Source organism: Argopecten irradians, chromosome 3 (genome assembly GCF_041381155.1).
Source record: "Argopecten irradians isolate NY chromosome 3, Ai_NY, whole genome shotgun sequence".
In the NCBI taxonomy this organism is placed as follows: domain Eukaryota; kingdom Metazoa; phylum Mollusca; class Bivalvia; order Pectinida; family Pectinidae; genus Argopecten; species Argopecten irradians.
In genome coordinates this window covers 20,864,457-20,890,049 of record NC_091136.1, presented here as the reverse complement: position 1 = coordinate 20,890,049, position 25,593 = coordinate 20,864,457, and the positions used below count along the sequence as shown (strand labels likewise).

The window sequence follows — 25,593 nt, the reverse complement described above, 5'->3', positions numbered from 1 at the left end:
ATTGTAATTAACTTTTGACTTCATTCTAATGACAGTAGCATCAGACAAAAGCCGCTTCAATGAGGTCATATTGCGTTCTATCAAAATTATCAAAATAGTCTGACGTGACGTTATCAACGGGATTAGTGTAAACCCACTTATTTTCGTGTCTGACTAAATTTTGCATGTTACACTGAGAACAGACACAGTAGAATCCTAGGGCTGAAAATCGCAAAATTAATTCGTCGTGGAAAGTCCAATTATGTCACCGCGCAAATAAGTTGGTTGACAGTTTCTGTTGCTGCCAGTCGTTATACGGTATATCTACTTATGTTGAGATAAGATGTAACAAACAAATAGAGACAGCCTCATCCCCTATGTGTGTATACTATATGTTTTACTCTGTAACCTAGAAAACAAATAATTTATCAACAATATTTCAAGAACCACTTCATGCCTGATGTGTGCGACAAAGATCAAAAAATGACTGCAATGCTAGATTGAACAAGATTGTATGTACTGCAGCACGTCTTAGGAAATGTTTGGTATAATCATATTGTCTTTTCCACTTCCCTAGATCATGTAGGAGTAATGCCTAGGGTATGTTATTGCCTAAAAGTATACGTATTGCTGGGCACAGTTTCAAAACTTGAATTTTTCCATAGGAAAGCATTACGGAAGTTAAGAAAAAACTCTAAGTTAAGGAACCATCATAACTTCTGTAATTCTCCACTCTTCCTTAAAGTATTAGTTAAGTTAAGGAATTTCCTTAAATTCAGGAGTTATGGAATGTTTATGAAACAAAGCCCTGACAACGTACAGATATACTGTCCGCTGCACAAAATAATAACTACTGCATCACACACAAGTCAACAATGACATTAATTTATTTATAATTTTAATATTTCTTTGTTTGAGTCTGAATCAGAACTCCGTAAGCACTAAGACTAGTTATAAAGACAGTTCACGTGGAAGGGGAACATGACATACAAACGATTACACTACACTGACATACATGGTTCTTCTTTAAACTTAAAAACGGTATCTGTTCACACATAGTCTTCCGCGAAAAGAATTATGTAACAATGTATTACAAATAATGCACTATCTGAAATACTCATTGCTTGAAAGTGTTACAATGAAAAAAATAAGCAATAATTTGGGCGCGCATATTACACCAGTTTCGGTACCTAAGACACCAGATATTTGACTGACTCTAACATAAAAAAAATTATAGGTATTTTCTGTTGAAGGCTGGCGTCAGGGTCATTAATCAATATTTGCTCATGACGCTTTTGATTTTGGCTGATTGTATATAATGTACTAATAAACCCAACTATTTGTAAAAGCTGTAAGATTCCTACAGGTATGCGCATGCGCATTTCCACTTTGACTAACTTTTTCTATGGTATATAACCACACTTTAGTACCCACGTCAGTCAGTACCTATATGTGACAGTGGTGTGTCAGCCATGCGGCTAGGGATTACGTTTTCTATTGTTTATATACTTACAGCGAGGATTACCCTGATAAAAGGACAGCATTGGGATATACTAATTACTCTAGCATTTCTATGTGATATTGTTTTTACAGTTTTATCTTATATATTGCTCGTTCCTACAGTATTTTGACAAATGTTTTGGCATAAACTATGTTCATCATTATTTGATTTACATATCACATGGAGAAATGTGCATTCTTGTGATACAATGACTTACACGGATATAGTGACTGTGATTCTCTTTTTCTGTGTGGGGTCTTTGTGATACCTTAATTGCTGAATATAAGTAGTTTGTTAACAAAGTATGCCATGTTTAATGTGGCAGTGGTATTGATTTTCGTCAGTTTTGTTATCTACATTGAAAAGTTTGCTTATAGAATTTTATGTTTTACAAAAAATACCAGATAAAGTCTAAATACAATTAAACATTATCATTCAAATGAGGATGCAGTACGGATTTAATTAGTTTGTTTATTTTATATTTTTAAATAAGATGTCTTAAAGAATAAGTACGCGCTTTGATGATGTCGCACACGATTTTAAAAACCTTTTTAACAACCCCTTTTGTGCATCAATTATTTTTCGACATTTTTGGGGTTGTTTTGTTCTAATTGTTTTTGCTAAAATTTGAAAGTGAATGGTAAGGCAAAAATGAGCTTATAGTCTAGACTTTTAAGTGATTGAAAGACGATCGAAACTAAATTTGCTTTAGTCTAAAAATCGGAATGTGACAAAGAAGTTTTCAGCAGTTCTTAAAATGACCAGGAACACGCAAAATCACTTAAATGCGATATATGTGATGTATATACAATAATGAAATACCATATACATGTAAGTAACAGAGCTATAACAATCTGTTACATAAATGTCAGAAATATATGATCGATGAAAGTATAGCAATCGTCAATAAATGACAAATGTCCAAATAAAGCATATAGCTAATAATTCATAAATTATAAGTAAAAATGCAGTCTAATTCATGAAAATGTACAGTTAAGCAAAGTATGACGGAAATACCCTAATATAGTGGTTGAAAAGGAAAATCACTGTCATCAAATTCATAATCTATCTAATCCATTCCTAATAAGAATTTTCCCTAGATAGCTTAACACAGGAAAGAGACGAACTGTTGGATTCAGAGAGATCATAATTTCTGAATGTGAAAGTCATCGTTATGAGAAAATTGGACAACAATAAATTGAAACCATAATTAAAATTAAAGGATAAAGCTGTTCATTGGATAAAATAAAATTACATAATTTTGATTGGAACAATTATCTCAACAAGTTACGTTACACAGCGCATTCTTATAGAAATACGTCAGAAAACCACAGTCGGATATAAGTACATACTGAACTATAAAACAAGTCAAGTGGCCATTTCTCTGGACATAAAAAGATCGAACTAAACAAGCACATTAAATACACCTAACATAACATAGAGTCATGTAGGCAGTCAACTAGATACTAACTAAACAAAGCACCTATTAACGATTAGCACATCTGTAACATATATAAACGGATGGTACGGCGTAGTGGACAAATGTTTAAACAAGATCTCTCTTTGGCAAAGGCTGAATATTAGCATCATTATAAACGTAATAACAATTATCAAAAATTAAAAATTATTAAAAAGCAATAACACGAATCATTACATTCATTATTAATTCTGATGTCAGAATAGAAATCTTATGTAGATGGCATTTCGAATATTTATTTTATTGTTTAATTACAATTTTATTTATCATTGACTTTATTTTTCCAGTTAAAATTTCAACAGGCAAACAAAGGAAAGTCAATAGTATCGTATTAAATATATATTTATCTAATCTATAATTTTCATAACTTCCAAAAGCAAGGAAATATAGAACTTATCTCAAAATACCAAAACATAGAATGGATTCATTCACAAGTTGGACTGAGAAAAAAACATTGGAATACGGAAATGCACGACCATTTAAACAAACCGATATGACGTCATCAACCTGAATCAGACGTCACTATTCGTTATATAAACATTAACAATGTTTTCTATTACATAAATATGGATATAGTTAATGACAGTTATAACAATGAAAATATGGGTATGATTTGTGATCATCTATCATGGTATCTTTTCACTATCCGAGTCCACCACATCGATTTCCTCATCTGCATCATTGTCAGAATCGTCGTAACTGTTAACACCGGAAGAAATAGTTTGCGCATGAACGTAGCCTGAATTTAAACTTCCGGCAGAGAGAGATGAAACTCCATCCACATTGTCATTGTGTTTCGACGAAAAACTTTCAAGAGCATCTGAATCATCGTTCATCTCGTTGGTACTTTCGTCTTCCTCTCCATCAATCCCTTTCTTCTGTAACTTTTTATGTTTCATTCTTCTGTTCTGAAACCATGTCTTCACCTGTAACATTTAATAATCATATTTGGAAATGAAATATTGAATACACAAGTCTTATGCCAGAGCATTGCCAGATTGGAATAAAAATAAATAAACTGCAATACTCTTTCCTTCAATATGAAATGTTGGCTTTCAAAATGCGAGTGCCGCTTAGAAATATCTTCTGTCTTATGTACACAGTCATATTTCACAATTAATAAGACTATTGCTCTATGCGATTGATTCGTCAACAAGCCGAGGGTCTCTTGAATTCGCTGTTTCAGTGCCCGACTGTAAAAATATACTTATGTTTCAGCCTAAATCACAACGTTTGCATACCTGTGTTTCAGACAGACTGAGCTGGGAGGCGAGTTCCACTCTCTCAGGTGTTGACAGGTAACGTTGAGATTCGAACCTCTTCTCTAGTCCGTTTAATTGCTGATCGCTGAATACTGTCCGTGCCTTCCTCCGTCGGCAATGCGTGTGTTTTCCGGGGGAGTCGTGTTGGAACAAAGGGTTCAGGGGAAAACCTGCTGCAAAATTAACGATAATAATTATCAATATCAGAATAGTGATTTCCTGTTATCAGCTTAGTCCACTTGTATAAAACTTCTCAGAGATGAGGAAAACCTTCCCAATATGCGACTAATTGGGGAATATCGATATTGAGGTAATCTCAACTAATCATGTAGGCTTAAATTTACATGCATATGGACCCTGGAAATATTAGCTTTAAAATTTTCCTGTTTATAAAGCATGTAACTGTTAACATCATATATAATTGTTTTGTATATGAACCTTCACAGTTAATTCAAGAAATAATTATTACTCCATTCGAACAATGCACGCAATGCTCGCCACAACTACATGACTTATCCAATGCTATTGGCACTTTTTCACTAGCAAATGATATTACATTGTATTGTGTATTGTTCTTTTGTATTTGTGAAATGAATAATTATATTAGTTGAAATTATGTTGTCATCATTATTGCAATTATAATTTTTACTAAGAGAAAGTATTTAATGGAGTAGAAATTAAATGATGTGTGTAATATCAAAGTACATTACAGAGGAATGCCTTTTAATACAATACTTTGTAATTGGCTAATCTGTTTATCCATGCCCCATATAGTTGGATCTACTATCTGTTTCTATATGCGCACCGTTAACATAGAGGGAACATTATCTAAACATTATGTAAAATTCATCACCCGGACAACGTCATTTAATGTTATATGGAAAAAATGGAAAGTTTCTCATAATATACTAACTGTAACTAAAGTAACGCGTGCAAAATGTAAATAAATGTGTGCCAATATATGTTGAAAAGTAAACACACATTTGTGAAGTTGTTATCCATCTGCCGGTAAGTTATGCCAACATGTATAAATCCCTTATCTTAATGATGTAAGCGACCGGTCAGTAAACTTTAAATGTTGTAACGGGCGATTGTCCTCGCTATCGTTTTGTCACAGCCTCGGTGTGAAATAGTAGCGCGGCCGACTACAGCTGCGTGGAGACCATATCAGAATTACCCTCCAAATACTACACAGCCAGTCTCGTGTTACGAAACCCGTGATAATGTGTGTGCTTAAGACTGAATTATCTTATATCGTATCGTAACAAGATTAAGTCTAAATGATAAGAGGGAAGATAGCATTCAAACATGGCGCTTACTTCATTGTGACGTAGTGTTGACGTAGATAACGACATTTATCAGACCATAAACTACATTCAACCCTCTCAAACGTTTAATTGATCATATAAATCTAAATTGTGGGGTTTTTTTTTAATTTTCATTTAAAACTTACTAAACTAAAACCACAGTAAACTATAGTAACATGTTGGCTAAGTATAAGTTACATCATATTTTATGTTACTATATTATACAATAGCTCACTATAATATAATAGAACATTTATGGTTAATAATTTGTCGAAAGGGAGACATGAATGCCTAATTTCATCAATTTCTTGAATAAAAATTGGTTTGATTTATTTAGTTATCGAATTATTCCAACCACTTAGGTAACGATTTTTCAATAACAAAAAAATGGTACAAAAGACACGATATTTGCAACTTAAAAAAAATCAATAAATGCAAATTATTTATGTTATGTTTCATCTAAATCATCGATTGCTTACGTAAGACAGTCAATGTTTTAAAACTCAGGAAGTGTGCCCCCAAAAATATTATTAATGACCTATTTCTATAATCGCGATCTAGGTCGTTGTCATGTAAGATAAATACCCGTATTCAATAGAACACTTTTGTTCTTTAATGAAGATAAAAACTTTGTGAGATTATGATTATCGAACGGATAGGTGATGTTGCATGTTAATCTGTGATATGAACTTTATGTATAAAGAGTGAATCAGTCGCAAGTCTGTAGGGGAAGGGAGACAACTCTCCAATAGGGTTAACAACAAAGAGACACATATCAGACTGTGGTCCGCCAGACACCAATGGAATGTTTGAATACGCTGTATACAAGATTTATTGATGTTATTGGTTGTAGGCTTTTTTATTTAAGATTTATTATATAGAAAATATGCATCTTTGATAAGAAAAAAATGTAATCAGCTGAAAAAATGGAAATAAAACTAAAATAAACATGTTTACTATTTGCTGACATAATATTTCAGTAGACAAATGAATATTTCAAAAAAATGTCAACCTTACTTGACCAAGATATTAGGATTATAATATGATAAAACAGGAATTAGAGGAAGTTTAAGAATTTGGAAATTAAAAATGAATAACTATTTCGCTGTGGACAAATTTGAAAAAAACCATGATTTCATTCATTAAATGAGAAAACCCTAATTGAAATTCTTAATTAATCTGTAAACATATAAAGGTTTGCATGAATTTGAACCTTATATTAGATGTTCAAACAAATGATATGGATATGAGGTTTAAATCAGCTTCCATAACAATACTCCTTAAAAGCAGTATTAATTAGCTTTTGTATGTTAGCAATATTTAAGCTAAATGCTCCTGTTGTTGACTTAACCATGAAATATATGTTTTTGATATGTGGTTATTTATTTCGTATCAGTGTTATACTGTCAAAACCCTGGCGAGATAACCTCGTTTTCAATGGCAGGGACCATATAATATAATTAATTTTAAAGTTTAATTTTTCTTCTTTATCTCTTGATTGAGACCCTTCTATGTCTGATAGTACATGTAAGATTAGTCTGGTCTGTAAAAGTCATTACTGGTGTCACACATACGTTTTACATGTATTTAAATATATATTTGCCATCGTAATGAATTATCTATTGATAAATTGTCAAATAATGAAATAAAATATAATTAAGACATATAAAAAATAAAATAACATATACAGTGTTAATAATACTTGACGTTGAAAAATAAGATACAAAAATACGTTGAAAATGATTGCTTTAATCAATTTAATCAATGTTAAGCTTATTTCTTTATTTTGTTTGCTTATGACTTGTCTTGTATGTCAGGTTTCAAGATAATGTCAATTCAATTTTTTTTAAAAACCGGTCGTTTAAATAAAATGCATGTATGCTGATTTTGTTCAAATCTTATATTTGTTATTCTAAGAAAATCCTTTCATGTGTGAGCCCGCCGCCTACACGAAACATGGAAGGTGTTAAAACGCCATCTCAAGTGCAGTTAGAAAGTCTGGTCCCAAGGGAGTCAGACGTCGGGCCGAGGATTACCTCCCATTAAATCCCAACTCGCTGATGAAAGGATCCGAATTAACGAATAAAAACATTGAAGAATCAAGGGCTAATTCAACAGAAATCCCCTTCTATGATGAAAGGTGGCGAAAAATCACTGTGTAAAACAGCACGGGAACCAACAGATTAAATATGGGACACTTAAGATATAATTATTTTGATAACCCAACTCTTCACTATCCGGGAATCCATTTACTCCGGGTTTTAACACAGGCTAAACACGTCTCTTTGTTGTAATTATTGACAATTATGTTGCACGAGCTGTCCGTCACGTGCATGTGTGTAATTATGTGGTCAATCATTCTAATTTGTAAACACGGCGGGAGGGGCCAAGTCACCCTCCTGACAATGGTCACAATATTGATAATTATTAATTATATCAAATTAGGCCATTGTGTATTTGTCAAAATTTGTATTTCATTATTTGAGCTACAATCTCATTATCGAATTAACGGCATTCTCGTGACAGTCTTTGGGAGACAATGGGAAAAGAAAACAGTTTCGTCAACAACATCCTCAAGTCAGCTATCGAATATCTTAGTTTTCCGTGACATTGTTGTGTCTGTTTATGGTCAATTTTAGTATCAAACGTCACTTACACCCTTGGTACTCTACGAAACTACATAAAACTGTAGGAAATGTTATTTATATTGTATAAACTGTTTACAGTTTATATTGATCATAATGTATTGTATCACCTGTTTTTTGTGTTATATCATATCTTTATTTATACTATACTTTGTTCTATAACTTATTTTTAAACAGCTAATTAAGCTTCTTTATTCTTTATCTTATTTGTTGGTTAAATGTTATAATTTGTTGCTGATAGTGTAATTTTCAGTGCTGTTAAATGATTTGTGATTTTTGCAGGTAATTGTCATTAACATTATATTTATTTTCTAGCTTTATTTTATAATTTGTTATACAGATTCTAAATAAGCTATATTACTGTATTAAATCATAGCCAAATTGGAAGATATATCTTATATTGGCTAAATATATCAGATTGAAGTTTTAGTTACGTCACACTATCATTTCTCATCAGTTATAAAATATTTTAACATATAATCAATTTCTATTAGTTGAATTAATTGAATATCTACTTATTAATTGTTTCACCTATTACACATACCGACATCTACTTCATGATTACTGACCTGTTGTTTCTTAATTGGCTTTACACAATAAAATGCATAATAAAACAAGTCACAATATGCATTGGTAAACTTTTTTTATCTAATTTGTATTCTATCACTTACGAAGAGGACACCTCGGTTACGGAAAATACAAACTGATACTACAGTACTAACAATACTTAGCCTAGTTAAACGTTCATTGCTTTTTTCATATTATGAATAATGATAAACTAATAAGAATAAAAAGTATTAACGAGAATAGTATCATATAACTGATATAGTTTTCTCTATGTTTTAAAGACTTTTATTTATATTATTTATATACACAAAAAATGTTAAAACCCCCTTTGTGTGCTTGGTCTTCGTAAGTCGTTATTTATTAATGCAACGGAGCACATCAGATATTATCTAAAAAGGCTATCGGATATATCATAATACTTGTATATAATTAGATATGGTAAGTCTTCAATGTCGAAGTCTTTAATGTTAAGCTGTTTAATTAAGAAAATCATCAAGCTTACAAAATGGTATTCAATTATCAAGAATGAGAACATTTGTGGAGTTATTTTAAATATAATCACAGGAAATTTCATAATTTAATGTACTATCTGCATCATGTGTGGATGTTACTTGAAAATAATCATTTGTTTCATTTATAAACTTCTATATGTAAGTCATGTCGATTGCTAAATGTTCTAATGCATAATGACATATGATATAAAAATATTGTCTAGCACGAATAAAAACGTTCTGTGTCATTAATTTAGGTTAGGAAAGAATGAACTGTTGTTGGTTTAAATCTTTCGTATATTGTGTCTTTCAAGATTGTCAATGTTTTGGGCAGGAAGAGGTCGCTTTCTCAGTGTAACGAATTATTTTTTACTGAGTTCTAATAGTTCACGTTAAGTCCGAGATGGACAATGTGTTGATGGTTTATTTATAAGCTTTATATGGTGTTAATACGGTATGTAGACGGCCGGGTTACGTGTCCCTTACAGACATTTTATTTTTGGTGTCGGTTTAAGATAAAATCTTTCCGTTTCCATCATCTATTGTAGTACGTCTTTAGCAGAGGCTGGGAGTAACATGTGTATTATACTAGTGATATAACTACACGTTACCGGTAGTGGTAGATGTACTTTTACTATTGTCATCCTGTCATTAAGTGTTCCAAATAGATTGAAACTACTCGCTATACATTCTTTCGCATTTTTTGTACTATCATCATCTAATAGATAATGAACTATTCCATTACAAATTATATAAGTATTGTTAAACGATATGGTTTTAAATCTTTAAAAGAAATCTCTTTGTAGATGTGATGGTTTGAGCTTTCAACGCATTTGGAAGGTACAAATATTTCTGGTTATCCTCCGTAACAACATTTTTAAATATATTTTCATAGCAACAACAACTAGAACAGCAAAAACCTCTACATAACAAAACAGTCGTGTAACATACTAAATGTAAAAGGTAAATTTGAAGACTAAAGCAGAACAATTATTTTGTCACCATAAAAACAAAATTTCTTTTATAAACCAATAACACAACTCCTTATCTGATCATAGTATTCTAAGAAATTTACATATGTGTTTTCCTTTTTATACATACGTTCGATAATTAAAACAAATACTTTTCCGTATTATTTTTTACCATGTTAATGATGAGCTCCAGATCGCCTGTCCACCAGATACGATATAGTTTGACGTATTGGTTTATATATAGTGTGAAATGTTGAGGAAATAGTCAGTTTGCAATTGCTTTATGAACATATGCTTGAATTCGAATAGATAGAGACTTATTTTAAGGTAAAGGTAAATCTAAGGTAGCTTGTTCTTTTCACGCCTTGTGTTAAATCTTGTAATTAGTAAGTGTTTGTCGGGTAAGTAATCCCAACATTAAAGCTAACACTAGTTTGAATAAATAAAGAAAAAAAAGAAATTATTGGTTTGAATATTTAAAGACTGTAAAGGAATCTAAAATAATAGATACATGTATAGAGATTACGTATAAAAGATTACCGAAAATCCTTAACCAGAAATATCATTCAATATTTAATTAGGAATGTAGATGTTTTCCCAAATGTCTGTTTTTAGCTATTCGACAAAGGGTTGCGTAGTAGTTAGATAGTTTAATCAGGAAATAGATACTAATCACATTAAATTAATCGGATGAAATAGATTAAATCACATTCAAGTCATAAGATGCAACGTCAAACAAATTGGCCCATCAGCTATAGTTATCAGTTAATCTACAAAACAGTTTTTAGTTTTAATATCAGTTTATCAAGAGAATATTTGTCACGGTGTGGTATGATTTACAAATGCACAATCTATTCTGTCATGATATTTGATATCGTATCGTTTTCCTAAGATTTTCTCAATTTGTTCTGAGCAAGATACATGTGGATGAACAATGAATATGCTTTCAACTAGAAACAGAATATCCTATGATAATTTCGCAATGCTAAATGGCTACATTATAATTCAATTGTGAAGTTCAAATAGAAATTGTAAATTCTAGTATAAAAATGTAGTAGGTACTTTAGTATTGCCTTTAATTAAGGTTATAACATAAACAAGCAGAAATAAACATTTTTGATTAAGTAGCAATTGCGATTATATTTATTTCAAATTGAAATTTCATTCAAGTATCAAACTATCTTGATGTGGTATCTTTGATTTACGAAGACGCCAAGGCATGGCAAAAAGTCTTCATATTGCTCTTTAAGATTTATATCGCTCTGTATAAATATAATATATAAATAAATATATGTTATATGTAATAAGGATGAGACAATTTAAAAATGCAATGAAGATCATTCTCGCCAGAGATAGATTTATCATCATAAGTCCCTATTCATAATAACATTGAAACCAGCCAATGCAGCTTAAAAATATTTTTATTTGTCACAGCATCGGATATGTTGGGTAAAAATGAAATATGTTTAAATAAAAGTTGTCGCAGTGGATGAAGTATCTGCTACTCCCTGCAGTACCGGCTAAGGTAAATCATGTTGATAACGTAGATGTGTAATGAAACAACCGCTACTTAGTTTGTTTGTGAGTTAACTTCGGACACAACTGATTATGTGTTATTACAGCGGAAACCAGACATAAATATGCAAAATGCAAAGAAAATACTTTAGTTTATGACATATATGATTTTTCAATAAATATATATTTAAATATTTTCCAAGATATTTTTTATATTTATGTTGGGTTTTTTTCGATTTATTATTTCTTAATCATTCAACCCATGGTTTCATTACCATTAGGGGTTAAATGTTAACCTTCTTTGTAATCAAGATACTAGTATACAATTTAAAGCTGAACAAATATTAAGAGGAAACATATATCTATCATAAACACACATCGAATATCACACAAAAATGTACAATGCCAATATCCTTATGATTATTTCTTAATCTCATTTTATCTTATTTTGTTTTTCATTTCATTTTATATTGATACATTGGTGTCACACATATCCTTTTACATTGATACAATGGTATCACACATATCCTTTTACATTGATACAATGTTGTCACACGTTTCAATTTATCTTGATACAATGTTGCCACACGTTTCCTTTTATACCTACCTTAAATGACATTTTAAATATAAACTAAGATGAAAATGCTTTTAAAGGTAGTATCGTGCTATTAGTTTGAATGTATTTTCTTACCGTTTTCCTTAAACGTATATTTATCAAAATTGCCTTTCGAGGAAATCTGCATGCTTTTTGTTTTTATTTTCTAATATTAATATAGATATATTACATTTTTTATATTTACATTTATGTACACTTAACGCTCATTTCAGTGGTGTTTTTTTTTTTTTTTTTTTTTTTTTTTTTTTAAGTAGACCACACTATTTAGTCATTCCAGCTTATTAATTAATATTTCGTTATTTTAATATATTTTTTCAACCCATGTTATTCTTTTTTAACCGTTAAAATACTTTCATTTTAAAAGACACTAAAAAATTCGATGGTTTTTAATCATTTTTGGTAAAATCATTTTCACGCTAAAATAAATTAAGTCTAAATCTTCAAATATTTTATAAGTAACAGCGGGACCGAATGAAGTATCATTTTTTACATTTTCCAATGTTTTTGTTAAAACATAGATAGCGTTGCTCTTTATTAAAAAATTTGTATGCTGGTTATTAAATATTTTATTTTCAAAATGAAGTAAAATGTGTTGGCGGTACTTGTTACATTTTCTCTTGTTTTTCTTAATACCGTACCTCATTGAAGCATGTTTTATTCACACGTTGTGATTTTTCTTTCATTCACAACATAAAAATAAAATGGTTTTGAAATAAAAAGCTTACCTGACGTCGGGACTAAAAATGGATGTTCGGAATGTTTCGGCATGAACCCTTGGGCATGTTGAAAAAGCTGATGTGGATAGATGACATGAGCGCCTCCTAAACATGGATACCCGAATTCCGAGAGTCCCGGGTGGCGCACTAATGCCGACAGGGAACTGACGTCACGACATAGCTGTTTTGGCTTGTGAAGTAAAATATCTTCGATGAAAAATGAAGTATGACGTGGGGTAGGGTGTCCCTCCGAGCTAAACGGAGCCAGATTCATGCTGTCGAAGTCACCATAAAACTGCAAATACATTGAATTCGCTGTTCAATTAATTATCCCATCCATGTAAAATGTGGTCTTTTAACTATTCGAGGTTAAATCTTACTGCAATCTTAAAGTATTCATCTATTTCTACAATTGGTCCTTTTTGAGGTTTTTTTTAGAAAATAGTTTTATATCCAATAATTTGACAGCAATGATACTAATGAAATGCTATAGATGAAAATGATTACTGAAAAAAGTTTATGAAATAATTGACACATTTCGAAAAAAAATCAAATATAGCATATTTAAATTCATCAAAGACACCGAAATGGGAAACTTCAGAATATATTGCTTAAATGAAGATTACGTAATTGTCTCATTAATCTCTAACTTACATCTGTAATAGCATTTGATGATACCTTCTAAATAGCTAATCCTAATCTCAACCTACACCAGCTCTTTGTAGACGTGTGTGATGGCAAGGAGTCAACCAATAGGTGTGAAGCTATATCTACGATCAGTTGTGTTTCAGCGCCTGGCGCTGAGAAAAATCAAATCGCTAAATGCTATCCTCTTCAACAAAATGCATAATTATCCCTCCGCCAGGACTATTTGTCGACGGCAGCACGTGAGTGAAATGGCGGAGGAAACCGGAGGTGTAGTTAATCAAATGTTATTAGTAAATGGATGAAATTAATCAGCGCAGGGGACTTGTTAATTCCACTTTAAAACACTCTAATTCATCATTTCCTTCTCCTTCCTGTTGTAATTTGCTATTCCGGCCGCCTTATAGCGTTGATTCGTGATCATTTGAAATTGTCATGAAACCATCTGAGCCCTTACGCTTGTGTGTTGAGTAGGGGGCTAATTAGGGAAGCCGAGTCGCCGTGTCATTGCTACTGAAGATGCTTGTCTTACCACGAGGGCATGATAAAGAAGTTAGGAAGAACAGAATACAATAAATAGTCGTGATCCGGATTCCGGGTTTTTGATTCCATCTATTAGTTTCTACTTTAATATCATTATTAAGCTACTGAGCTTGATGAAATTATGTTAGTGGTAATTAATTAGCAAAGCCACAATAACATGAATTATGATACGTCATTTAGGTATTCAGAAAACATAGTTTCCTTCTTTCTAAAATATTTCCTTCGAATAGAACCGTGGGAATGTTATCGAAAGTTTGATTGTTTATAATACGTCTTGATGTTTTGTTCTTTTTCATTTCTATAGTAATCAACAATTATCAAAGGAATAATTATACAATTTTGAATTAATTATTTAAACATACACGTGAGTTTTATCAGCGTACAGGAATTTATTATTATTATTATTTATTTTTTGTTTGTTTACTTTACTAACTAAATTCATATCATAAATTTTAGCAACAAGATTTAAGAATTTAGAAAATGCGATAAACGTGCAAAATCAATTTAAGATACTGCATGAAAAAAACCTGTCAACTTTAAATGAAGGCTAGAAACGAGATACAATCAATACACTTACAGCAGAATTCAGTAAATCAAATCGTAATAAAAATATAAAACAATTTTTATGTGTAATTTATAACAAATCGCTTCTTAACCATTACTTTTGGTGGCATTTAAGGACAACGAACAACAAAAATACAAGTAATAAAACAAATGAAACAATAAAATAACAATCTTTTTTCGATTGAAAATAAAATTAAAATAACAAAAGTCAAGTAATTATGCAAGACTGGTATTCCAAAAGTTAAGCATTGAGAGAAGAAAAAACAAATACCCAAAGACAAGAAAAAATGAAATGAAAAATATAATGCAGTAAGGCTACATGAAACAATGAAAAAAATAAAGGATGAAATAATGCACAAGGAAACAAGAGAAAAATAATAGATAAATAACAAATACGGTCATATAACTTTTTGAAAATAAAAGTAACATTTTTTAAGACAATAAAAATAGAACACATAGCCAATCGACATGATAACATATTTCGTCAAAATGTAGGGAAGCTGACATAACGACAAAGTATAGGTTCACCTTGAACAATAAAACTCTAAAAAAAGAAAACAGAAAAGAAAAAATAAATAAATTGAAAAATAGAAATAACGACACAAAAAAGATACCCAACATGAACAAAGTCATTACTAAAAAAAGTAACCATGCAAAACAAATCCCGAAATTGAAGAAACGGGCAAATACTACAACTAATGAAATGATCCATGGTGAAATATAAAAGTAATTTTGAATAGAGCAAGACAAAAGGTAAATAGTTGAATGATATATAGAAAGTACTGAAAGTAATTCACACTATTAGGGGAAGGAACAGAGAGTAAAGAAATGGCAAAACCCAGGAAAATGGATAAAAAGAAAACACAATTGAAATGAAAAATTCAATACATATATACTTATAGTTAAAAAAAGGTGATAAAAAACCCCTCATATAAATAAAACTAGAAAATATTAATAATTTCTTATCTTTTACTTATTGAAGATAAAACTAGATTCTATTAAATATTTTTTGATGAAATAGCCAGAAATGCCTTATATGTCAAATGACTACTTAATTATGAATGATGGGAGCACATTGAGTATAATATTAAAATGTATGGTGCGATTCAAAAATATATGTTTGTATATTAGTGAGAAAGTATATTAAACAATTTATCAATATATACCTAACATTTGCGACTAAGACATTCAACATTATAAGATACTTAAAATTGGAAAAGAGAGTAAATGCTTATATATACTTAAGTACAATTATATGGAAGTCACCTGATTAAAAGGTACCGTACACGTCATAGTTGACGATAGACAGGCCTTCTTCAGGATGGATAAATGTATAATTAGCATTTTACGGAACCGATTGTTTTGTGGGTCAAACACAGATCAAACAAAAGTCTAGTGGAAGGTGTCAGTACATTATACATCAAAACAACCATAAAATGATAAAATCACAATGCTACCTCAAAAGTTATCAACTAACGACTACGAAAACACACAGAAAGCACTAGTGTTCCCTTACTCACTACACCCGCTGCAGATTTGGTATAAACTTTAGGATACTGACATTGGGCTGAGAAGCCATCTTATGTATCCAAACAGAGGGACATCCAGATTTGCGTTAAGTTACCATGCTACTTGACCCCAGCGGGGTAGATGCGTGCTTGAGTTTGCAAAAGAAAAACTGCAATAGGATTTTGCGCCCTTGATTGAATTGAGGGATATTAGATAAACGCGTTCACCAAAGAACCATTGATTAGGTTGTTTTCCTAACGGTTTTCCGTCATTTGTGAATATGTTTAATTATAGGATGGCGTGCGAGCAGCGCCCCCTAGGGACAGTCTCGCGGCGAGCATTCTGACAAGATAAACTAGTAACTAGGTATGGTAATAGCAAATAAAACGGCTTGATGTGAATATTTTCCCAATTAGGGAAACAAATGAGGACGGAGGGGAAATGCTTGTGTGTCGGGTTTAGCCAAATCCCAAAGAGACTAATTTTCTCAAATCTTTGTCTGATGTTCCGCGAACCAACCGGATTGTAAAGTAATATTCTCAGAGGGATTCCGAACAGCAATACAACTTTCCCCGACCTTTCGTAATGAACCGTTAAGTTGGTTTTATCGTCGTCTCGAGTGCTGAATAGAAAAATCAAAGCTACTTCTCCGTTGCCTTTTACCATATTGTTGGTATTACCTAATTAGATGGGCCCATTTTCGTCGTTTATACACATAGTTCTTCCCATTGCTACGGAAATTATAACATTTTGTGATAATGAACATATTTTGATCTCGTTCTTGCTAATTTTTCGTACACTTTCATAGTGACTTGTTGGTTAGTTCTTACTATTTTCTTTGTTCTTGCCTCACATTACACACTACTATTAATGCGATGTGATATTGGTAAAGACAATATACATGCAGCAGTTTTACGGGCGATGTATTCATTCATTCCGAAAGATATCATGTTAGTGAGAAGAGACCAGACTAATATGATTTATTTTTTGTTAGTGCCACCCGTTTCCTATTGATTTTTGTAACTTAACAGGGATGTGACTTCGACTCGTGTGATGAATATCATTATTGAATAATTAATTTTTCTTTGTTTTCATACCAAATCTGGCTTTCTGATTGGCCAATATTTTTTTTGCATACCACTATGAACAAAAAATCCGAGAATGGCGCGAAACCTCGACGTTATCGTGACGTCACAATAGAGACATTGACGTTGCGTATTGATTCGGAAAAAAGAATCCCTTGAAAAACCACTATAATGTTACATTAAAACATACTTCATTTTATCAAATAGAGTATAAAATTAATTATAAGTATTGATGTCACTATTTTTTAATTTTATCGGGTTATGAAAAAAAAATTGTTTGCAAACTTTTGTGAGAATCCGCTACGCGGATTCACACAGTTTGCAAACAATTTTTTTTCATACCCCGATAAAATTTAAAAAAATAGTGACATCAATGCTTAATAAAACCAACACTGGCTCAATAGCATATGTAGATAATATATAGATGAAATTTCATAAATCTTTAATTACAAATTCGTTTCCTTCCTTATAAATTTTACATTGTATTCCCCCTTTTAAATGAATTTTGAGCTTAAGTCGATATTTTTAGCTATCTTGTAACTTTATTCATAGGAGGGTTTTTTTTTTTTTGTTTTTTTTTTTTTTTTTTTTGTTAACTTTTTTGTCTCTGTCACTCTCTCTTTAGATGTCTCATATAACATTGAGCCTGTTTTTATCAAGAGTAATCGTGTGTGAATGAGGACCTTTTTTTATTTCCTTGTGTCAACCTTTTAAACAGTCATCAAAATTTCTCTTAAGTCTGTCCTGTTTTTTGTCTGTTTTTGTTCACGTAGTGTTTTATATCCGCATTAACCTTTTCTTCGTTTCATTGCTTTTTCGAGATTAATGAGTAACGTTAGTTAGATGTTTCTCTGTTTTTTTCTCTATTCAACACAACATTACATGTGGTATCTTACTTTTGACAATAAATTGAGGTTTTATGTCTGTTATGTACATACATAAATGATTTCGGCCTATATTGAACGTAGTAGTTATAGACGTCATATCTAAACCATTTGTACATCTCTGTTTACTCATCCGCTGTCTTTTAAATCTTAGTTGGTGACGCTGACGCTTGCGTGCGGGGGAAGAACTTTGCTATCCCCAGCTCGCGTGCATCATGTCTAGGCCTTGAGGCTGACAATCAGATTTAAGACTCATGGATAATTTCTTGCTGACAGCTATAGTGCGTTTAACTACGGCAATGATCGGAATTAGCCGAAATTAGTTTAATTCTGGCCAGTTCCATATAGTTTACACAGGAACGACGTGCTCCGAAACACCAATGTAACGTTCCTACCCGCCGTCACCATTCGTCTCAGGAACCGTTTCTAGTCGGTTTAGCAATTTCAGTAATTTTTCTCACAGCGTGCCTCAAAGACACAAGCGTCACCATGACAGTGGGTGTCGGATACTGTCTGTTACAGGCTTTCAGCGGCTAAGCGATTTCTCAACAATATTTAAAAGCTTTCCTAATATGAGTAAATGGGTTTGGCGCGGGAAAATTGCTCTTTTAAGTGAAGTAATGCTACTTAATTTCATATAATGAAATGAAAAATGATGCGAATTGGTTTGAAACGATGGTTGTCGAACGATTTTGGACATACAAGTAACGTGAATTATCTTATTTTGCGTCTAATTTTCCTAGAAGACGATATTATTTGCTCAGTGAATTTGGCGTAGGCACGAAACCTGGTATTTTATGTCCGATTGTAAATCAATATACATGTGACAAACTGATATAGTAGGTATATATATAGGGTACCCCCTCACACATCATCAGGTCACATTCGTGTAAATATAATACAGTTTCATATTCTAACGTCAAAATCAATTCGAAATTTTATAAAATTTATATTTGATATTATTTATTTTATTTTATTATACGAATTTCCGCTAACAACTCATAGAAAGCATTAATTTAGTTATTGTAGCTTCGTCACTGTAAAGTTTATCCTTTATGGGTGGCTAATTTTAACGAGGCATACATCTTTTGTTAAATTATTGTAGATATATATCAATGAGACAAACATGTCATATTGATATTTACATGGGTATCACTTGATTATTAAATGTGTACGTTGGCTGATTGTCTGAAATATATAAATATTAAAGGATAATCTATATTACATATCAATGGGCTGTATGATTGTCCAGACATGTCAGTATAAAAAAATACTTGTAATATTGATAATGAGAATATTTAACAAAATGACTGGGATGTGTAATAAACACATACAAATCAAGCTCTTGTCTCTCATTTTTTTTCAATTCAGGCTTGTTTTCTCTCATGTTCTAAATGCGTGCAAATATTCTCGCTGATATCATTGATCTCAGGAATCATTTCATGGTCTATATTAGATGTTTACAATGTTTGTTATGTGAGGGGAACATCTTATAAACATGTCAGAGAGCAAGTCATACTTTTAAATAGCAAGAAGGAAATGGATTATTATCAATACCAAATTATAAATAAAAAATGTATGATTATCAATCACAAAAGGTGTAATAACTTATGCAGACTCCATAATTTTAAATACATGATGTAACAGCGTTTATACAAACTGATGTAACATTAATACTCACTTATTTCAAAATGTATCGACATTTCTACTTAATGTGTAAATGTTCATAAAAATACATCACTATCAAAATGAAATGTGTTGTACCGTGTTTCATCATATTCAATCATCATTGAGGTTTTGAAAGCCGTTGAAGGTATATTTAACGTTAAAATAAAAAACAAATCTACCACAACATTAGGAAGGTCTGTTATATGCATTGGAATAAAATGTATGCCAATCTTAGATGACGCACATTAAATATCAATGAATAGAATAAAAGACGGATGATTTATTATTTTCTTTTATAAATCAGTCCCTTCAAAATTAAAACAAAATTATTTAAATACCACTCAAAGGAAATTTGCTATTTAATTGGAAAAAAACTCAGAAAGATCCAGAAAATCTCATAGCAAAAAAAGAAAATGCTAACAAACATTACGAAAACTGTATGATGCATCGGTAACACTCTTCGAGAACTATGGTGTAAATCACCGTGATAAATTACACAAGGGGAATAAAGTCAAATCTACACAATTCAAACTAGATATTGACAAAAATATCATTATGTGTGGAGCGTTATCAAATTCAAAGAACACATCGTGCATTAAACTTAGTACCTATAATTATCAATATTACTATTATACACTTCTATGTACGAATAATGTATCATATCTATGGGTAAATATTGAATTTGTCCTAAACATAACAAAAAGATATGTTAATGTAACTATCATTGTTGGTCATATAGTCATTCTGATCGAAGATTTGTACAAAACTTACGAAACATATTAACTTCAAAATTTTAGCTACACTATAAAGCAATTCCATCTCTATGTAGTAACTTACGGGCAAATATTTTCAGTATCTAAATCTCTGCATTAAGTCATTGGTATAACATGAAGAAAAATGTAAAATATCTATTTTTGGAAGTTTTATATAAAAGCTTCTAAGTTTTCACTTGATTTCAAATGAAATAAATATGAAACAAACACAATTTGACGGACGTCAGAACCATTTAAAAAAAAATTGTGAAATATTTCTAGGTAACTATTTGCGTTTTGCGTAGGTTGTTTGAATCCATACACTTGTGAAAAACTGTTAGTTGATTATTATCTGTACATGAAAACGGTTGTTTCTCACACCATTAGTTAAAATTTGAAATTCACATCTGGATAAATAATTATATGAGTACATTAATTTGATTGGTCCATCAAACTTCCTTGTCTTAGACGTGTGTTTATTCCTCTGGTTCTTGTGTGAATTAAAACCACCTCGTCAATGTCATACTGTATAGTGTTGTGAACATGATTCTTGTCACTTTCCTGTTGTTGAAAATCTCATAAGCTTTTTTTCATCTGTTATTTTTAACATAACTAACATATATAACAGTCGTATGATGATGTTGTGGATCGTTTTGTTCGCTTTATAATTTATTTAACCATTTATCTGTCTTTATAAATGATAAAACCTTTCATCTGAAAAATTTATTCGGACGCAGATGCATTTAATCGTCAATAAAAGTTACACAGCTAATTTGATATAGAATTATGAACTGTTTATTTTTTTTTATCTTAATAATTAGTTATTATTCATTACCGTTATTATTATTATTTAATTAATAAACATCCCTTTTTTTGTTGTTGTTGGTATTTTTCTCTTAATATTATTGTTATTATTTCATTATTACATTTTCCCCTACAAACCTATCTTTTATTTTTTTTTAAATATAATAGAATATGTACAGATGGGTAAAAATCATATCAAGCCTAATATTTATGTTCATACCATTGAATCATTGTTGTGTCTGTGTGTGTTAATTGTGTGCGTTAACTGTATTCTGTGTTAATATGTAGATTGACTGTGATAGAAGTCTTGTCTAGAGCTCATCGTAAATAAATTAAGTTTGATCAATCAACCCTTTTTGTTCGGAAACATCACAATTCCATGGGAGGTGATGGGGAGGTGTAGACTGAGGTTAGCTTCTGGCCAGTAATGTAAAATCAATATTTAGATTATGATCATCACATGCGCTCCTCGGGCTAATGAACAATCACACTCGCTGTTTATAAATGTAATGATCTGTAGCAGGGAGAATTGCGGATAATTTAGCATGCAGAAATGTACTGTTTGTGATACTTTTATTTTATTTTCGTGCTGTTGCTTGATAACTATATCATGTTAAGTGATAAGGTATATCAGATGGCAGAAATCACCAGTAGTTTCTGTTTAAACAAAAACAAAATAAAATGAAAATTTAACATGGTTCGAATAAGATATGATTTCATCATTTTATCAGAAATACGCGAGGATACTTTTTACAATAGATCAATATTTCTCTATTTACGAAACCAAAACATCGAATCAGAAAAGAACACTTATTTCTATTTATATAAATCTAGAGTGGAACACATTCCGTTTTTGTTTTGTTTTTCTTTATTTTTTAAGAAATATATCAAAACTTAATTTGTTGTTGCTGGTTCAGGACATGCAGGATTTAATATTTTAAGGAGGACAAATATGACAAAATTATCACACAAATGATAATTGTAGTATAGAATTTATGAAAATACCGGTTTTTATTTCGTTCCACTGATAATATTTTAAATGTTTTAAACGAAGTTATAATTAACGAATATATGCGTTGTTTTGATGTCCCTGTTACCGACCTAACTACCATAGACTGAGGCTAAAGTCTCATAAATAATAATTGATTAACTAATTTCGAAAATAATTAATTAATATATTCGCTTTCACATATATATATATTCATGATGTACAGTATCGCAAACCATCATCATTTGAATCAGACATGTAGTTTGACTGGGAAGTTTTATAGCGATACATTCTTCGGATATACATACATGATAAGTGGTCTGGAAATTAATGTCTTATTTTTTTGCGAACTACATAAAAATAAAAACCGTCAATACACTCCTAAGTTCAAATAAATATGTGTGATTCTGTTGAATTTTAAATACGATACTTATATTGTTATTTCGTTAAGACGTCGTGTTAAGGGAGTACCCATGTTTTAAAATTACTATTTTATTTCCATGTCCTAGTGAACTACATCCACAGAAAAATTAGTCAATGTAGAAAATGTTCATGATAATATAATACAAAATAAAGTTTGAATTGAAACAAACTTACAGTAATTGTAAATAAATTGTTTATGCCGATATACCAATGCTTCAACAATAGCTCATGTTTTAATGCTAATTTTATGGGAAAACGTTAACAACAAAAAAGATATTTCCAATAATTTTAATGATAAAAAAATGATTCGTTCGTATCACTATGTTTATCACTGAAGTTCAAAATAAAATTGATTATTTAGAAAGGGGGGTGTGATAGTTGGTATGCATTTATTTAGATTTATTATAATTAATTCAGCCGTTAGAGTAATTTATTATTATTTATTCAGTCGTTAATGTTTTAACTATTTTACATGTATTCATATAAAATATTATTATTTAATGCCTATTTAATAGTACGAAACAGCCTGTTGATTACCAGTATAATACAGATTTTAGGGACAAATTTGTTAATGATATTAACTGAAAATGTATAACATACATTGACACCCTCTTTTTCATTTTTTCCCCGAATGTAGCGTGTGCCATAAGAATTGTAATCATTTTATTTCAATTTTATGTAATAGTATTTAAATCCTTGATTTAAATACATGTAGTGTTGAAAACTAGACACTGCAAATCAATTTGAAAATGATTGGTGTTGAATGAATATGGTGTGTTCTTTTGAAAATAAAATTTTGAAATGTACTTAGAAAAAAATTCGTGTGGTTAAAAATGAAAAGATTATATTTTAAAATCATGGTAAATACTTACTGTTAGACTGAGAGGTCCAGCTGAAACACATTCACCGAATTCTCAGGAAGATATCTGAAACATTTTTGTGACTGAAACTCACTGTTTTGGTCTATTTATTCAATTGTTTCCAATGTCCGAGCTGTATTTTCAGTAAGAGTTAGTGCTTTGAATTAACCTTATTGAATACTTAATTCCATTCCTCAGGAAGAAAGAACCGCATCACCAAGATATCCCATCATATATTACTTGCCGGACAGCTTTCAAAATCCATTTTTTAAAGTGAAATTCGAAGTTAGTTGTAAACTTTACAACTTTGTAGCACTATTTGGCGGGAAGCACTCGCAGGAAATTAAATAAAAATTAGTAAAATTGCGTCAAAGCTATTTCGGTTCCCCTTTTTCTGTCATATATCAGTATATGACCAAACGTTCGAATTCCACATATGTATATATTAGCAGGGCGTCCAAGAAATTCGGCCATTTTGAGCTATTTTGATGTACCTATTGTGTTGGTAATGCATATTCATGAGATGGTATTGTCCGGCTGATGACGTATGATTGGCGAGTCGCACTTTGGGGCACCGATGGGGAATATATTCGCTAAAATTATGGTCTCTGGCCGCGACTTAAGTTGACTAATTTACATACATATATGTTGCTTATATTCCGTAAGATTCCGTTTCTTTGGTGTAGGAAGGCGAAGAAGCCTATGTTAAACACTGCAATACGACAGAACACTGAAGAATTGTTGTGATCGGCAAATCACATGAGTACCCAAATAAGTTTTCGGTCTGAAAATGACAAAAACGAACAAAATACAACAGGACAGAAAAAACATCAACTATAATTAGATCGTCTAAAATACAAACTGATCGGATTGTCAGCGATACCGTTCACCGGACGCTCGCCGATCGCGAGGCAGACGGGTCAATTGCACTTCGGATGACTAGTGTTACGTCACAACATTAACAGACACCAGCGATCATTGTAACGTCGTGTGGGGCTGTTATTTAAAAAACACTCTTTCAACAATGGTCACTAATTGCTCTAGCGAAATGGTCGTTATCCTGTCTGGCCGAAAAAATGACTTTGGAAGCGCTGCGTTGTTTAAATACTGACAGGTGATATAAGTAATTACAGGTATTATATTAACGGACAGGTGCGACGATAGGGCAGTATAAGGACACTGGGCTGACAGTGTAAACTTAAAATATAGGAAGAGAAATAAAATGTAAGATAGGAAACTTTCAAAACATTAATGTTCAAAAGCGAAAGCACACGGGTTTTTTTTTAACTTTGATTCTTTAAAATCTCTAAAATGAAATAAAATTTCAAAAGAATCTAAACTAATTAAATGACATGAAAAATAATTAGCAATCAACAGAAATTCATATTTTTTAAAAGATATACAAATCATGTCAAACAGATAAAAAAAAAGAAAAAAATTCAAGCAGGATAAGTAATACTGTTTTTTAAAGACGTTCCACAGCCGACAGAGAATTAAAGATACTCATCATTTAAACAGAAATTAGTCTTTAATCATGTATATATATATGTCTAATTAACATACAAATTGTATACAATTATTTTGCTTTTGGTGCATCCGCAATCAGTACAGTACTTCATTCCATATAGGACATAGTGGTGCGGAATATTTTCCGTACGCAATTCATTTTTTCATCTATATGTATTTATCTTGAAGTAAAATTAGAAGCTTAAACTTTTCAGTGGTGGTAATGGTGTAAAGCAAGTAGCTTTGAGTTAACTACGAAAAGAATGTCGCTTATTTGTATTAAATTCCAACACTTTTATTCTTAGACTTTCTATA

The 25,593-nt window shown here is 31.2% G+C and overlaps 1 protein-coding gene across 2 annotated transcripts; it reads right to left on the bottom strand.

Annotated features, from left to right (window-relative positions):
• Positions 1–860: 860 nt before the first annotated feature.
• LOC138317810 (brain-specific homeobox protein homolog) lies at positions 861–24,277 on the bottom strand. 2 transcript variants are annotated; one of them, XM_069259720.1, is made up of 4 exons: positions 23,785–24,277; positions 13,057–13,342; positions 4,199–4,392; positions 861–3,883 (listed from the first exon to the last, which is right to left on the bottom strand). In XM_069259720.1, exons 2-4 carry the CDS (start codon positions 13,319–13,321, stop codon positions 3,584–3,586), a joined length of 759 nt encoding a protein of 252 aa, XP_069115821.1. In that variant the 5' UTR covers positions 13,322–13,342; positions 23,785–24,277; the 3' UTR covers positions 861–3,583. The 2 variants fall into 2 exon arrangements, with proteins under 2 accessions (XP_069115821.1, XP_069115822.1); XM_069259721.1 differs by having other exon boundaries at positions 4,199–4,389.
• Between the last annotated feature and the right edge of the window lie 1,316 nt (positions 24,278–25,593).